Source organism: Oncorhynchus masou, chromosome 29, assembly GCF_036934945.1.
Source record: "Oncorhynchus masou masou isolate Uvic2021 chromosome 29, UVic_Omas_1.1, whole genome shotgun sequence".
NCBI lineage: Eukaryota > Metazoa > Chordata > Actinopteri > Salmoniformes > Salmonidae > Oncorhynchus > Oncorhynchus masou.
Genome location: NC_088240.1, coordinates 85,673,510 through 85,692,103, shown reverse-complemented (window position 1 = coordinate 85,692,103; position 18,594 = coordinate 85,673,510). Strand labels below are relative to the sequence as shown.

The 18,594-nt window shown below is 44.4% G+C and overlaps 1 protein-coding gene across 4 annotated transcripts in view; it reads right to left on the bottom strand.

The window, feature by feature from the left end:
• Nucleotides 1-1,942: 1,942 nt before the first annotated feature.
• LOC135520878 (tubulin polymerization-promoting protein-like) overlaps nucleotides 1,943-18,594 on the bottom strand; it is a 33,481-nt gene continuing 16,829 nt past the window's right edge. For all 4 annotated transcript variants that reach the window (XM_064946695.1, XM_064946693.1, XM_064946692.1 and 1 more), the window contains exons 4-5: nucleotides 7,630-7,783; nucleotides 1,943-5,495 (exon numbers count right to left, since the gene is read on the bottom strand). In XM_064946695.1, coding sequence (XP_064802767.1) covers nucleotides 5,187-5,495; nucleotides 7,630-7,783 — 463 coding nt within the window. In that variant the 3' untranslated portion in view covers nucleotides 1,943-5,186. The remainder of the gene's footprint in view (nucleotides 5,496-7,629; nucleotides 7,784-18,594) is intronic.

Genomic DNA, 18,594 nt, shown 5'->3' with positions numbered 1-18,594 from the left:
CTGTTCCTTACTGGCTGTATCCACACCTTTACACTGATCCTTGCTGACTGTATCCACACCTTTACACTGTTCCTTGCTGACTGTATCCACACCTTTACACTGTTCCTTACTGACTGTATCCAAAACCTTTACACTGTTCCTTGCTGACTGTATCCACACCTTTACACTGTTCCTTGCTGACTGTATCCACACCTTTACACTGTTCCTTACTGACTGTATCCACACCTTTACACTGTTCCTTACTGACTGTATCCACACCTTTACACTGATCATTACTGACTGTATCCACACCTTTACACTGTTCCTTGCTGACTGTATCCACACCTTTACACTGTTCCTTACTGACTGTATCCACACCTTTACACTGTTCCTTGCTGACTGTATCCACACCTTTACACTGTTCCTTGCTGACTGTATCCACACCTTTACACTGTTCCTTGCTGACTGTATCCACACCTTTACACTGTTCCTTGCTGACTGTATCCACACCTTTACACTGTTCCTTGCTGACTGTATCCACACCTTTACACTGATCCTTGCTGACTGTATCCACACCTTTACACTGTTCCTTACTGACTGTATCCACACCTTTACACTGCACATTGAACCTCCGTATTTATGACCCTAGACATGTTTAAATGATAAAGTATTCATTGTGTTCACACTGTTTCTGCCTCTGTTTATGGAAACTGAAGTGTGGAAATGGCTTCTTCAATAAACACAATGCTGCCTGAGGTCAGTTTTAGCAAGTAAAGCCTGTCTTGGTAGAACATATTGTGGGGATTATATATTATTTTAACATATTAATGAGGAGAGAACAGGCACCCTGTGGCAGGGTAGCCTAGTGTTTAGAGCGTTGGACTAGTAACCATAAGGTTGCGAGTTCAAACCCCCGAGCTGACAAGGTACAAATCTGTCATTCTGCCCCTGAACAGGTAGTTAACCTGCTGTTCCTAGGCCGTCATTGAAAATAAGAATTTGTTCTTAACTGACTTGCCTAGTTAAATAAAGGTAAAATAAAAATTCCCTATACAATTCTGTAGAAGGATTCCGTCCAGACGGGATGTAATAACATACAACTGAACCTCTCAGTAAGTAATCAGATCAGTAGAGGAGACAACTGATCCTCTCAATAAGTAATCAGATCAGTAGACAACTGATCCTCTCAATAAGTAATCAGATCAGTAGAGGAGACAGCTGATCCTCTCAATAAGTAATCAGATCAGTAGAGGAGACAACTGATCCTCTCAATAAGTAATCAGATCAGTGGAGGAGACAACTGATCCTCTCAATAAGTAATCAGATCAGTAGAGGAGACAACTGATCCTCTCAATAAGTAATCAGATCAGTAGACAACTGATCCTCTCAATAAGTAATCAGATCAGTAGAGGAGACAGCTGATCCTCTCAATAAGTAATCAGATCAGTAGAGGAGACAACTGATCCTCTCAATAAGTAATCAGATCAGTGGAGGAGACAACTGATCCTCTCAATAAGTAATCAGATCAGTAGAGGAGATAACTGATCCTCTCAATAAGTAATCAGATCAGTAGAGGAGACAGCTGATCCTCTCAATAAGTAATCAGATCAGTAGAGGAGATAACTGATCCTCTCAATAAGTAATTAGATCAGTAGAGGAGACAACTGATCCTCTCAATAAGTAATCAGATCAGTAGAGGAGACAACTGATCCTCTCAATAAGTAATCAGATCAGTAGAGGAGACAACTGATCCTCTCAATAAGTAATCAGATCAGTAGAGGAGACAACTGATCCTCTCAATAAGTCATCAGATCAGTAGAGGAGACAACTGATCCTCTCAGTAAGTAATCAGATCAGTAGAGGAGACAACTGATCCTCTCAATAAGTAATCAGATCAGTAGAGGAGACAACTGATCCTCTCAATAAGTAATCAGATTCGTAGAGGAAATTAGAAACACACCAATGATTCTTCAGGATGGGGAGTTTTTATTTTCAACAATGCTACAAATCATGAACACACAGGTCTCGAGAACAAGAACCAAAACACAAAGCATGCACCAGGTCACAATCATCGTACATTAACAAGTTATTTTTTGAAAAAATAAGAAGGATTTGCTTCTCCACACGAAAAGGTGCACAGTATTTGGCATTAAGCACACAAGACAAATCATACTAAAGTGATTACGATTCAACTAGTTAACAGGTGTTGATCTCAATCAACGAATGATTCTTATTGGTCAGCAGAGGCTAAGGTAGGGTGGCCAGTATGAAAGCAACAGTATGTCATTATGCTGGAAAAATATATGTCCTACAAAAGTCTACTTTGTTCATCCCCTTCACCTCATACAGTATGTCCATCAAATATTACAGTACTATATTACCCTGCCTTTTGTATTCTGTTGAATGTGTGCTGTAGAAAGTGTCAGGATAAGTGTTTACACTAAAAAGGTTTCTCTAAAACTTCTTCAAAGACAAGAGTTCAAGGGTCACAAACAATACTGATGAAGTCACTAGTCATATGTACTTAACTGTAGTATCTATGGCATAGTAGTCTTTTTCATTTAGAATGTAAAACCTTCTCGTTTGATATGCATCCATTTGATACAATTCAAATGGCTGACATTTGATTTTGTAGCCTGGTGGAACCAGACTGATTGCTGGTTCATCATTTCTCTTTCATGGTTCTATTTCATAGTGAACGCAATGATCAGGCTGGTTCATCATTCTCTTTCATTGTGAACGCAACGATCAGGCTGGTTCATCATTCTATTTCATAGTGAACGCAGCGATCAGGCTGGTTCATCATTCTCTTTCATAGTGAACGCAGTGATCAGGCTGGTTCATCATTCTCTTTCATAGTGAACGCAACGATCAGGCTGGTTCATCATTCTCTTTCATAGTGAACGCAGTGATCAGGCTGGTTCATCATTCTCTTTCATAGTGAACGCAGTGATCAGGCTGGTTCATCATTCTCTTTCATAGTGAACGCAGTGATCAGGCTGGTTCATCATTCTCTTTCATTGTGAACGCAATGATCAGGCTGGTTCATCATTCTCTTTCATAGTGAACGCAATGATCAGGCTGGTTCATCATTCTCTTTCATAGTGAACATAGCGATCAGGCTGGTTCATCATTCTCTTTCATAGTGAACATAGCGATCAGGCTGGTTCATCATTCTCTTTCATAGTTCTCTTTCATAGTGAACGCAGCGATCAGGCTGGTTCATCATTCTCTTTCATAATGAACGCAACGATCAGGCTGGTTCATCATTCTCTTTCATAGTGAACGCAGTGATCAGGCTGGTTCATCATTCTCTTTCATAGTGAACGCAGCGATCAGGCTGGTTCATCATTCTCTTTCATAGTGAACGCAGCGATCAGGCTGGTTCATCATTCTCTTTCATAGTGAACATAGCGATCAGGCTGGTTCATCATTCTCTTTCATAGTGAACATAGCGATCAGGCTGGTTCATCATTCTCTTTCATAGTGAACGCAGCGATCAGGTTGGTTCCACCAAGCTATAGATTTTTTCTGCATGTACGGTCAATGATATCACCTGATAATGTCACCCAACTCCTTGGCCATAAATGTCCCCTTGGACATTCTTAGTCTATACATAGTCATTTATAGGATCTCTATGGTCTCTGTACACTCATAATTTAACCACAACTTGGTCCTCCTGTCAAAGTGAAGTTGTTTTAGTTTTAATTCTATTGGTCTGACTACTCTGCCAGAACGTAGGAGCAGAGCAAGTCACTATAACCGAGTCACTGACACAGCAGTTGAAATGAGACCTCTGAAATATGTTGTCTGTTTCATATTGTTAATGGTAAAGTAGTAGCATTCCATTACTTCATGCATAAGATACAGCAAGACAAGAAAAACAAAACGCAGGTCAGTGTCTTAAATGAAGCCATGCGGCCACACATTTAGATATATACACACTCTTACCACCAATATATTACAACTATAGAAATCTGACGGCAATATCATATCAGTTAAATATTGAAAAATACAAACCTGAACGACCCAGCTCACCTCTTAGTTTCAGAGGTCCAGCTCTTACAACCGACAGTGTGCGAACAAACTGTGGAGCCTTATCAAATTGGTGTGTGCGATTTAGATGAATGATTAGATAATAATTTCAGGGTCATTTACCTATTATCTTATTTAATATGTTGGGTGTAAATAATTGATGAGGGTTTCAGAATGAACCAGACCAGACGTGGCCTTAGGATATGAAATAATTCTAGCATTATTCTTCTCCTTGTGTTGTAAACACATACAGGTACAGTATCGATATAACTTCACAGAACGTTTATAAAAGCAAGATTCACAAGAAAGGGAAGTTAAGACTCATAGGTAACACACCTGATATCTGACAGTAGAATGAACAAGAATAAAATGTTATCATTCATATGATAAACGTAGCTAAAGACAGGAAGACACAGAACTTCTACATTTCCTGTTTAAAGGTTTAGTTATTTTAAGAACAATTGAAGGCAAACTATGTTGTCATCAATATGTGTAAACTATGATGAAGTATAAAGGAGAACAGACAGCCAGTAGACGAAGACTCGTAACAGCAGACTTCATTGACCAGAGGAAAGGCAGAAAGTTGATATTGAAGATGGTTTGATCAATATAAACAACCTACCAGTATATCTACTTCACCAGTTTATGCCAATAGACATTCAATTAACTAAAAAGTATGAAATGAAGGATGTATTTCTTCAACTAAAAATGGGAAAAGAAGCTATGGCCTAATCTAAAGCAAAGTGCAATCTTGTTAAATCATTTGGCGAACCCTTTCTTCCCTCTTATTTGTTTTTCTTGGCATGGTGTTATTCATAGTGCTTATAATACCTATGTGAAGGCCCTATCATCATAAAGAGGTTTCAAAAAATGCAGAGCAAAACAGTTGTTTCCCTTGTTGGTTGGTGGGTTCATTTTAACATTTGGCAGTAACTTGCGATCTGTCAGGAATGTACCAGCTGTAAAAATTGATGTAAACAGTTTTCCAGTTCTCACACATAACAAAAAAGAGAGGAACTCAAAACATCCCACTCGCAAAAAGAAAACAAGATGGGTGAGAAAATATGAAATCCTATCTTTTTGTTGTGCTTTCATGGAGTTCTTTCTTTAGAAAATTATTATCCTAGTAGTTGGTCTTATGTTTCTGTTTCTTTCTTTCTTTTCTACTTTCTTCACACTGGTTTGGCTCCAGGGGGCCCGGCTCTAGGGGGCCCGGCTCCAGGGGGCCCGGCTCCAGGGGGCCCGGATCCAGAGTGCCCGGCTCCAGGGGGCCCTCCTCCAGGGGACCCGGTGGGCTTGGTGACTTTCTTCTCATATGACCCGAGGTGTTTGTATCCTGCGACGTACCCGGATGTGTCCACCATGTCCACGCGACCTGCCTTCCCCTTCCCACGGCCACTCTCGTCAAAGCGCTCCTTGTGTGACCCAGTGAACTTGGTCGTGTCCGTCAGACGAGACACGGTCGGAGAAGCCACCGCTCTCTGTGGACAGAAAGAAAGTTACATTAAAAAAGGACATGCATGATGACGATTTCAGTTTGTTCTGAGAATCCATCCCAAATAGCACCCTATGGGCCCTGGTCAAAAGTAGTGCACTACCCTATGGGCCCTGGTCAAAAGTAGTGCACTACCCTATGGGTCCTGGTCAAAAGTAGTGCACTACCCTATGGGTCCTGGTCAAAAGTAGTGCACTACCCTATGGGCCCTGGTCAAAAGTAGTGCACTACCCTATGGGCCCTGGTCAAAAGTAGTGCACTACCCTATGGGCCCTGGTCAAAAGTAGTGCACTACCCTATGGGCCCTGGTCAAAAGTAGTGCACTACCCTATGGGCCCTGATCAAAAGTAGTGCACTACCCTATGGGCCCTGGTCAAAAGTAGTGCACTACCCTATGGGTCCTGGTCAAAAGTAGTGCACTATAAAGGGATTAGGGTGCCATTTAAGACGCAGCCCTGAGTCATACCCAGCAGTTGTTTCTGTATACACATCATAGTGGTCACTAGCATCCTGTCCAAGGGGTGTACTGGTACATCAAGTTGCCTCACGCTACTGGATCCCTATGGTCCGTTCTGGCTTGGACAAGGTTTACTTACATTGGTCTGTAGCATACAGTGCATTCAGAATGTATTCAGACCCCTTGACTTTTTCCACATTTTGTTACGTTACAGCCTTATTACAAAATGGATTAAATAGTTTTTTCCCCTCATCAACCTACACACAATGCCCCATAATGACAAAGCAAAAACAGATTTTGGAAATATCACATTTACATAAGTATTCAGACCCTTTACTCAGTACTTTGTTGAAGCACCTTTGGCAGCGATTACAGCTTTGAGTCTTCTTGGGTATGAGGTTACAAGCTTGGCACACCTGTATTTGGGGAGTTTCTCTCATTGTTCTCTGCAGATCCTCTCAAACTCTGTCATGTTGGATGGGGAGTGTCGCTGCACAGCTATTTTCAGGTCTCTCCAGAGGTGTTCCTGTTGGAAGATGAACATTTGCCCCAGTCTGAGGTCCTGAGCGCTCTGGAGCAGTTTTCATCAAGGATCTCTGTGTACTTTGCTCTGTTCATCTTTCCCTCCATCCTGACTATTCTCCTGCTGAAAAACATCCCCACAGCATGATGCTGCCACCACCATGCTTCACTGTAGGGATGGTGCCAGGTTTCCTCCTGATGCGACGCTTGGCATTCAGGACAAAGAGTTCAATGTTGGTTTCATCAGACCAGAGAATCTTGTTTCTCATGGCCAGAGTCCTTTAGGTGCCTTTTGGCAAACTACAAGCAGGATGTCGTGCCTTTTACTGAGGAGTGGCTTCTGTCTGGCCATTCTACCAAAAAAGCCAGATTGGTGGAGTGCTGCAGAGATGGTTGTCCTTCTGGAAGGTTCTCCCATCCCCACAAAGGAACTCTGGAGCTCTGTCAGAGTGACCATCTGGTTCTTGGTCACCTCCCTGACCAAGGCCCTTCTTCCCAGATTGCTCAGTTTGGCCGGCCGGCTCGCTCTAGGAAGAGTCTTGATGGTTCCAAACTTCTTCCATTTAAGAATGATGGGGGCCACTGTATTCTTGGGGACCTTCAATGCTGCATAATTTTTGTTGGTACCCTTCTCCAGATCTATGCCTCTACACAATCCTGTCTCGGAAGCTCTATTGCCAATTCCTAAGACCTCATGGCTTGAATTTTGCTCTGACATGTACTGTCAACTGTGGGACCTTATATACACAGGTGTGTGCCTTTTCCAAATCATGTCCAAACAATTGAATTTACCACAGATGGACTCCAATCAAGTTCTGGAAACATCTCAAGGATCATCAATGGAAACAGGATGCACTGGAGCTCAATTTTAAGTCTCATAGCATAGCAAATATATACACACACATTTGCAAACATTTCTAAAAACCTGTGTTTTGCTTTGTCATTATGGGGTATTGTGTGTAGATTGAGGATTTTATTTTATTTTAATCCATTTTAGAAGAAGTGTAAGGTAACGAAATGTGGAAAAAGTCCAGGGGTCTGAATACTTTCCGAATGCACTGGGTCTGTATACGTGTGTTCATTCATATCTGTTGTAGGTCAGTACTCTTGGATGTCATTTCCTGCTGCTTCGGGACCTTACCGTGACTCCTTTAATGACCGGTTTCTTCCCCTCAATCATCCTGAAGACCTCCCCCTCCGCCTCCTCTCCCGTCTTCTCCTTGAATCTCTTGCTGGCCAGCTCTCCCACCGCTGCCTTGAACTCGTCAAACGTGATGGTGCGACAGGATTTCTTCCTGCAATGTAGAGACAACCAACCAGCCACTTAGAAATGTCAAAACTACCGATGTCACAGAGTGAAGAGTCTGTGGAACTCAGTGAGGGAATTCTGCTGCTGTTGTCGTTGACTTCTGTCTCCATGTTACATCATAAACATGGGGATGAGTGTCCCAAATCACACCCTTTTTCCTATTGAGTACCCTGGTCAAAGGTAGTGCACTATAAAAAGCAATAGGGTGCCATTCGAGACATGATTTGGCTTGTCATTTTAATGCCCCTCATCACAGTTTGAGAGCGTCAAAGGAGAATCGACCACACTGTATACAAAGCCATGTGATAGCATCAACATGTCAGCTATCTGATGGCCCTGCTGTGTGATAGCATCAACATGTCAGCTATCTGATGGCCCTGCTGTGTGATAGCATCAACATGTCAGCTATCTGATGGCCCTGCTGTGTGATAGCATCAACATGTCAGCTATCTGATGGCCCTGCTGTGTGATAGCATCAACATGTCAGCTATCTGATGGCCCTGCTGTGTGATAGCATCAACATGTCAGCTATCTGATGGCCCTGCTGTGTGATAGCATCAACATGTCAGCTATCTGATGGCCCTGCTGTGTGATAGCATCAACATGTCAGCTATCTGATGGCCCTGCTGTGTGATAGCATCAACATGTCAGCTATCTGATGGCCCTGCTGTGTGATAGCATCAACATGTCAGCTATCTGATGGCCCTGCTGTGTGATAGCATCAACATGTCATCTATCTGATGGCCCTGCTGTGTGATAGCATCAACATGTCAGCTATCTGATGGCCCTGCTGTGTGATAGCATCAACATGTCAGCTATCTGATGGCCCTGCTGTGCGATAGCATCAACATGTCAGCTATCTGATGGCCCTGCTGTGCGATAGCATCAACATGTCAGCTATCTGATGGCCCTGCTGTGCGATAGCATCAACATGTCAGCTATCTGATGGCCCTGCTGTGCGATAGCATCAACATGTCAGCTATCTGATGGCCCTGCTGTGTGATAGCATCAACATGTCAGCTATCTGATGGCCCTGCTGTGTGATAGCATCAACATGTCAGCTATCTGATGGCCCTGCTGTGTGATAGCATCAACATGTCAGCTATCTGATGGCCCTGCTGTGTGATAGCATCAACATGTCAGCTATCTGATGGCCCTGCTGTGTGATAGCATCAACATGTCAGCTATCTGATGGCCCTGCTGTGTGATAGCATCAACATGTCAGCTATCTGATGGCCCTGCTGTGTGATAGCATCAACATGTCAGCTATCTGATGGCCCTGCTGTGTGATAGCATCAACATGTCAGCTATCTGATGGCCCTGCTGTGTGATAGCATCAACATGTCAGCTATCTGATGGCCCTGCTGTGTGATAGCATCAACATGTCAGCTATCTGATGGCCCTGCTGTGTGATAGCATCAACATGTCAGCTATCTGATGGCCCTGCTGTGTGATAGCATCAACATGTCAGCTATCTGATGGCCCTGCTGTGCGATAGCATCAACATGTCAGCTATCTGATGGCCCTGCTGTACAGACAGCATCAACATGTCAGCTATCTGATGGCCCTGCTGGACAGAGAGCATCAACATGTCAGCTATCTGATGGCCCTGCCTGGACAGATAGCATCAACATGTCAGCTATCTGATGGCCCTGCCTGTGACAGACAGCATCAACATGAAGCTATCTGAAGGCCTGCCTGTGCAGAGAGCATCAACATGTCAGCTATCTGATGGCCCTGCCTGGACAGAGCATCAGACATGTCAGCTGTCTGATGGCCCTGCTGTGTGATAGCATCAACATGTCAGCTGTCTGATGGCCCTGCTGCGTGCACAGCTGTGTGATGGTGTGCTCTACAGACAGACACAGGGAGAAGCATTAGGCACTGCCTGGACAGAGACAGACACAGGGAGAAGCATTAGGCACTGCCTGGACAGAGACAGACACAGGGAGAAGCATTAGGCACTGCCTGGACAGAGACAGACGATGTGTTTATGTGTGAAAGTGAACTTCTCGGCTACAGAGTTTTTAGATTTTCTGGTGTTCCGTGTTCTGCTTTCTACTAGGGTCTGTGTCCCGAATGGCACCCTCAAATAGGACCCTATTCCCTAAATGATGCATTACTTTCAACCAGGGTCCAATTGGTACGCAGCCTAGTAGTCATCAACATGATGTCAGGTGTTATTATAGCTCAACCAATCACATCCACCCCTCCAAGGGTCCATGCGTACGGCTGTTTAAACTGACTACACACCATTCTGCTTCTCCGTTCAGACGTCGTTGTGCATAGTAACACAAATACAAACAACCATTGCTGTGGTGATAAATCTGCTAAACAAAAGGCTGTAAAGCCAAACAGTCTCCCTGGGTAACCTGCTGTCATAGCAACAACCGACAGTAAACAGGCGTGTTTGGGGTTTATTATTAAATTGACTCCTTCAGTGACTGATTTTGTTTGGGCGATCCGTCAGTGAACAGTTGAGAGCTCCATTCCTCCGTGCCTGTTCCATGCTGTCTAATATCAGATGGGACATAGGACTTCCAGCTGGCACGTTGTGTCTGAGGAGAGGAGGAGGAGGAGGAGGAGGAGGAGGAGGAGGAGGAGGAGGAGGAGGGCTCTGTGTCTTCTGGAAACCTATTAAAATGACCCTGTCAGGAGCTTGCTAAGGAATCAGACATATCAAACAGCATCTACAAAGCGAAGGAGTGCTGATTTAGGATCAGGGGCTGTACAGTATGTATCTAGTGTCAGAGTGCTGAGGAGCTGTATGTATCTAGTGTCTCATAGTGCTGATTTAGGATCAGTTTAGCCTTTTAGATAACTTCCTTTTTGATTTATTTCACCTTTATCTAACCAGGTAGGATAGTTGAGAACACCTTTATTTAACCAGGTAGGATAGTTGAGAACACCTTTATCTAACCAGGTAGGATAGTTGAGAACAAGTTCTCATTTACAACTGAGACCAAAGCAGTGCGACACAAACAACAACACAGAGTTACACATAGAATAAACAAACATACAGTCAATAACACAATAGAAAACGTCTATATACAGTGTGTGCAAATGAGGTAAGATAAGGGAAGTAAGGTAATAAATAGCCGAAGGTGGCGAAATAATTACAATATAGCATTTAAATACTAGAGTGAAAGATGTGCAGAAGGTGAATGTGCAAGTAGAGATACTGGGGTTCAAAGGAGCAAGATAAATGAATAACAGTATGGGGATGAGGTAGTTGGATGGGCTATTTACAAATGGCCTATGTACAGGAGCAGTGATCTGCTCTGACAAATAAGGACAGGGGGGGACCTGATCCTAGATTAGCACTCCTACACTGTGAAGCTTGACACACAGCTCTGGATCTGTGGTGGGGGCTGGTTGGGACAAATCATTCAATTGAGTGGCTAGCCGTTTGGTAAGCCTTTCGGTTCTAGACTGTGTGGATATAGTTTTAATACCGTGTTAAAGATGGGATGGGACTTAATTTTTTACTTTCTTGTGTTTTTACTGGAGAAAAAAAACATCTATCCAGCTGCCTGGCTCACCACAGTAGGGTTGGGGTTGGGGTAGGCAGTAGACACCATAGTACTGAACTACAGCAGGTCCAGCCTGGTCTCATAGACTAGACGTAACATAGTAAAGGTAAATCCGTGACACTCAAATTAGTATGATATGTTGTTTGGTATGGTTACATAAGACAGATGATTACTTAAGGCAAAAATGAAAGTAGGGTGGTTTGGTCGGGGTAGATGGGTGGGTGTATAACGCGAACATCTAGTAACCCAAAGGTTGCGAGTTCGAATCTCATCACGAATAAATTTAGCATTTTAGCAACTTTTCAACTACTTACTACTTTTTCCCTACTTTGCAACTACTTAGCATGTTAGTTAACCCTTCCCCTAACCTTAACCCTTTAACAGGGTAGCCTAGTGGTTAGAGTGTTGGACTAGTAACCGGAAGGTTGCAAGTTCAAACCCCTGAGCTGACAAGGTACAAATCTGTCGTTCTGTCCCTGAACAGGCAGTTAACCCACTGTTCCTAGGCCGTCATTGAAAATAAGAATTTGTTCTTAACTGACTTGCCTAGTTAAATAAAGGTAAAATAAATAAATAAAATAAAAATAAAAACCTAACTTTAACCCTAATCCCTAGCCGAGCTAATGTTAGCCAGCTAGCTAAAGTTAGCCACCTATCTAGAATTCGTAACACATCCTACGTTTTGCAAATTCGATAACATATTGTACACTTTGCACGTTCGTAACATATAATACGAATTGTAATTCGTAACATACACTACAGTGCCTTGCGAAAGTATTCGGCCCCCTTGAACTTTGCGACCTTTTGCCACAATTCAGGCTTCAAACATAAAGATATAAAACTGTATTTTTTTGTGAAGAATCAACAACAATCATGAAGTGGAACGACATTTATTGGATATTTCAAACTTTTTTAACAAATCAAAAACTGAAAAATTGGGCGTGCAAAATTGGGAGGAGTATCAGATCACTGCAAATCTACCAAGACCTGGCCGTCCCTCTAAACTTTCAGCTCATACAAGGAGAAGACTGATCAGAGATGCAGCCAAGAGGCCCATGATCACTCTGGATGAACTGCAGAGATCTACAGCTGAGGTGGGAGACTCTGTCCATAGGACAACAATCAGTCGTATATTGCACAAATCTGGCCTTTATGGAAGAGTGGCAAGAAGAAAGCCATTTCTTAAAGATATCCATAAAAAGTGTAGTTTAAAGTTTGCCACAAGCCACCTGGGAGACACACCAAACATGTGGAAGAAGGTGCTCTGGTCAGATGAAACCAAAATTGAACTTTTTGGCAACAATGCAGGACGTTATGTTTGGCGTAAAAGCAAAACAGCTCATCACCCTGAACACACCATACCCACTGTCAAACATGGTGGTGGCAGCATCATGGTTTGGGCCTGCTTTTCTTCAGCAGGGACAGGGAAGATGGTTAAAATTGATGGGAAGATGGATGGAGCCAAATACAGGACCATTCTGGAAGAAAACCTGATGGAGTCTGCAAAAGACCTGAGACTGGGACGGAGATTTGTCTTCCAACAAGGCAATGATCCAAAACATAAAGCAAAATCTACAATGGAATGGTTCAAAAATAAACATATCCAGGTGTTAGAATGGCCAAGTCAAAGTCCAGACCTGAATCCAATCGAGAATCTGTGGAAAGAACTGAAAACTGCTGTTCACAAATGCTCTCCATCCAACCTCACTGAGCTCGAGCTGTTTTGCAAGGAGGAATGGGAAAAAAATTCAGTCTCTCGATGTGCAAAACTGATAGAGACATACCCCAAGCGACTTACAGCTGTAATCGCAGCAAAAGGTGGCGTATTAACTTAAGGGGGCTGAATAATTTTGCACGCCCAATTTTTCAGTTTTTGATTTGTTAAAAAGGTTTGAAATATCCAATAAATGTCATTTCACTTCACGATTGTGTCACACTTGTTGTTGATTCTTCACAAAAAAATACAGTTTTATATCTTTATGTTTGAAGCCTGAAATGTGGCAAAAGGTCGCAAAGTTCAAGGGGGCCGAATACTTTCGCAAGGCACTGTACATGGCCAAAGGTATGTGGACACCCCTTCAAATTAGTGGATTCGGATGCCCATGATTTTGGAATGAGGTAATTCGACATCAGGTGTCAACATTATTTTGGTCATGTACTGTAGTGTATCATATGAAATGGGTGATGGACATCCACAAATAATAAATACCATACGAAATGAAACATCATATTAAATGGAGTGTCTCGGCTTTACGTACAGAATAATACAAAATGCTCTGAGTCCAGGTTGTCTAGTCAGTGAGAGGGAAGGATCATCACTGGCATGACAACAGAGACTCATTATATAGGCTATAGCATGGCAGAGAGACCCAGTGGTACAGTAGACAACTTCCACCCTGAATAAATGTGGATTTAACGGAGCCATATAGTCAGACAGTGGCCATAAAGCCGTTGAATTGTCCATGTCCTTGCTAGCGCTTTGTGAGCTCTGACTCTCTGATTAAAAGAAAGGCTCCATCTGCATCATGTCTGCTATTATTCTGTCTCTATATATATATATCCCTCCCTCTCCCTCCCTCTCCCTCCCTCCCTCCCTCCCTCCCTCCCTCCCTCCCTCCCTCCCTCCCTCCCTCCCTCCCTCCCTCCCTCCCTCCACCTCCCTCTCTATCACTGCTCTACTGAACACACAACTGACAACAGCAGCCTTCATTTTTTTTCTTCAGTTTTAAAGCTAATTTCCTGCAATTGAACACATTATGCCATGCAGCTGAGAGAAAATGTTGCAGTTTTAAAATACATTTTGCAAATGGCTAATGCCGTGTTTTTTTTGTTGCTGAAACATAACTAAATGAATACTGCAATTCATTGTTTTGGGAATGTCCAGTTGTCAGTGTGGTCGTGAATGAACTGCTCTCTCCTCCCTCCAGCTACAGTACTGGTCTGTTCTGACGCTGTCTAGCAGAATCATCTCTACTCTCAGGGCTCAGTCAGGATGAAACAAATCACTTCATTAAAGCTTCATACTTGAGCAAACAGCACCCCCCCCCCCCAAATGTTTTTGACTACATGTAAAACAGACTGCCCTGTCCTGTCCTGCCCTGTCCTGCCCTGTCCTGCCCTGTCCTGCCCTGTCCTGTCATTTAGCTTCATGCATTGTAGATACACCTTCCTTCACCTGCATTTAGAGCTCAATGCTCATGATCAACACGATAGACATACACCCCCATGCCTTTCAAAGCATACAGAACATATATCTTAACCATTCAATACCCAACACAGAACATACGAACACAGAACCCCACGACAAGCGCGGTTCAGTCAGTGTGTGTTGGGTTGTTATTGAGGTCATTCTACTAGAAATGACCTGGACCCTGTGGCAGTAGAGGATAACGACTGCCTCAGGCATCTGGGGAAACAGCAGAGTGAACAATCCTGCCCCCGGACTGTTACCGAGGGCAACAACATGACTGTACCCGAGGGCAACAACCCCCCACAACATGACTGTTACCAAGGGCAACAACATGACTGTTAGAGGGCAACAACCCCCCACAACATGACTGTTACTGAGGGCAACAACACCACACAACATGACTGTTACTGAGGGCAACAACCCCCCACAACATGACTGTTACTGAGGGCAACAACCCCCCACAACATGACTGTTACTGAGGGCAACAACCCCCCACAACATGACTGTTACCAAGGGCAACAACATGACTGTACCTGAGGGCAACAACACCACACAACATGACTGTTACTGAGGGCAACAACACCACACAACATGACTGTTACTGAGGGCAACAACCCCCCACAACATGACTGTTACTGAGGGCAACAACCCCCCACAACATGACTGTTACCGAGGGCAACAACCCCCCACAACATGACTGTTACCGAGGGCAACAACCCCCCACAACATGACTGTTACTGAGGGCAACAACACCACACAACATGACTGTTACTGAGGGCAACAACCCCCCACAACATGACTGTTACTGAGGGCAACAACACCACACAACATGACTGTTACTGAGGGCAACAACCCCCCACAACATGACTGTTACTGAGGGCAACAACCCCCCACAACATGACTGTTACCGAGGGCAACAACATGACTGTACCTGAGGGCAACAACACCACACAACATGACTGTTACTGAGGGCAACAACACCACACAACATGACTGTTACTGAGGGCAACAACACCACACAACATGACTGTTACTGAGGGCAACAACCCCCCACAACATGACTGTTACCGAGGGCAACAACATGACTGTACCTGAGGGCAACAACACCACACAACATGACTGTTACTGAGGGCAACAACCCCCCACAACATGACTGTTACTGAGGGCAACAACCCCCCACAACATGACTGTTACCGAGGGCAACAACATGACTGTTACTGAGGGCAACAACACCACACAACATGACTGTTACTGAGGGCAACAACACCACACAACATGACTGTTACTGAGGGCAACAACACCCCACAACATGACTGTTACTGAGGGCAACAACCCCCCACAACATGACTGTTACTGAGGGCAACAACACCACACAACATGACTGTTAGAGGGCAACAACAACACACAACATGACTGTTACTGAGGGCAACAACACCACACAACATGACTGTTACTGAGGGCAACAACACCACACAACATGACTGTTACTGAGGGCAACAACATGACTGTTACTGAGGGTAACAACCCCCCACAACATGACTGTTACTGAGGGCAAAAACACCACACAACATGCCTGTTACTGAGGGCAACAACCCCCCACAACATGACTGTTACTGAGGGCAAAAACACCACACAACATGACTGTTACTGAGGGCAACAACCCCCCACAACATGACTGTTACTGAGGGCAACAACACCACACAACATGACTGTTACTGAGGGCAACAACCCCCCACAACATGACTGTTACTGAGGGCAACAACACCACACAACATGACTGTTACTGAGGGCAACAACCCCCCACAACATGACTGTTACTGAGGGCAACAACACCACACAACATGACTGTTACTGAGGGCAACAACCCCCCACAACATGACTGTTACTAAGGGCAACAACAACACACAACATGACTGTTACTGAGGGCAACAACACCACACAACATGACTGTTACTGAGGGCAACAACCCCCCACAACATGACTGTTACTGAGGGCAACAACACCACACAACATGACTGTTACTGAGGGCAACAACCCCCCACAACATGACTGTTACTGAGGGCAACAACAACACACAACATGACTGTTACTGAGGGCAACAACACCACACAACATGACTGTTACTGAGGGCAACAACCCCCCACAACATTACTGTTACTGAGGGCAACAACCCCCCACAACATGACTGTTACTGAGGGCAACAACCCCCACAACATGACTGTTACTGAGGGCAACAACCCCCACAACATGACTGTTACTGAGGGCAACAACCCCCACAACATGACTGTTACTGAGGGCAACAACCCCCCACAACATGACTGTTACTGAGGGCAACAACCCCCCACAACATGACTGTTACTGAGGGCAACAACCCCCCACAACATGACTGTTACTGAGGGCAACAACCCCCCACAACATGACTGTTACTGAGGGCAACAACCCCCACAACATGACTGTTACTGAGGGCAACAACCCCCACAACATGACTGTTACTGAGGGCAACAACCCCCCACAACATGACTGTTACTGAGGGCAACAACCCCCCACAACATGACTGTTACTGAGGGCAACAACCCCCACAACATGACTGTTACTGAGGGCAACAACCCCCACAACATGACTGTTACTGAGGGCAACAACCCCCACAACATTACTGTTACTGAGGGCAACAACCCTCCACAACATGACTGTTACTGAGGGCAACAACCCCCCACAACATGACTGTTACTGAGGGCAACAACCCCCCACAACATGACTGTTACTGAGGGCAACAACCCCCCACAACATGACTGTTACTGAGGGCAACAACCCCCCACAACATTACTGTTACTGAGGGCAACAACAACACACAACATGACTGTTACTGAGGGCAACAACCCCCCACAACATGACTGTTACTGAGGGCAACAACACCACACAACATGACTGTTACTGAGGGCAACAACAACACACAACATGACTGTTACTGAGGGCAACAACACCACACAACATGACTGTTACTGAGGGCAACAACACCACAACATGACTGTTACTGAGGGCAACAACCCCCCACAACATGACTGTTACTGAGGGCAACAACAACACACAACATGACTGTTACTGAGGGCAACAACACCACACAACATGACTGTTACTGAGGGCAACAACCCCCCACAACATGACTGTTACTGAGGGCAACAACCCCCCACAACATGACTGTTACTGAGGGCAACAACCCCCCACAACATTACTGTTACTGAGGGCAACAACAACACACAACATGACTGTTACTGAGGGCAACAACATGACTGTTACTGAGGGTAACAACACCACACAACACGACTGTTACTGAGGGCAACAACATGACTGTTACTGAGGGCAACAACACCACACAACATGACTGTTACTGAGGGCAACAACCCCCCACAACATGACTGTTACTGAGGGCAACAACCCCCCACAACATGACTGTTACTGAGGGCAACAACACCACACAACATGACTGTTACTGAGGGCAACAACACCACACAACATGACTGTTACTGAGGGCAACAACCCCACACAACATGACTGTTACTGAGGGCAACAACACCACACAACATGACTGTTACTGAGGGCAACAACACCACACAACATGACTGTTACTGAGGGCAACAACCCCCCACAACATGACTGTTACTGAGGGCAACAACACCACACAACATGACTGTTACCAAGGGCAACAACATGACTGTTACTGAGGGTAACAACACCACACAACACGACTGTTACTGAGGGCAACAACACGACTGTTACTGAGGGCAACAACACGACTGTTACTGAGGGCAACAACACGACTGTTACTGAGGGCAACAACACGACTGTTACTGAGGGCAACAACACGACTGTTACTGAGGGCAACAACACCACACAACACGACTGTTACTGAGGGGTTTTCCTATTCAACTGTTCGAAGTCTATATCGAGTGAGACGTTCTTTCCTTTTTTATACAGTATATTCTTAGAAAACAGTATTTGATATAGTATTCCATCTCTTGGAATGGAATAGTGTCTATGTCCCATGAATATAATATAGAAAGGTAACATAGTATCCTG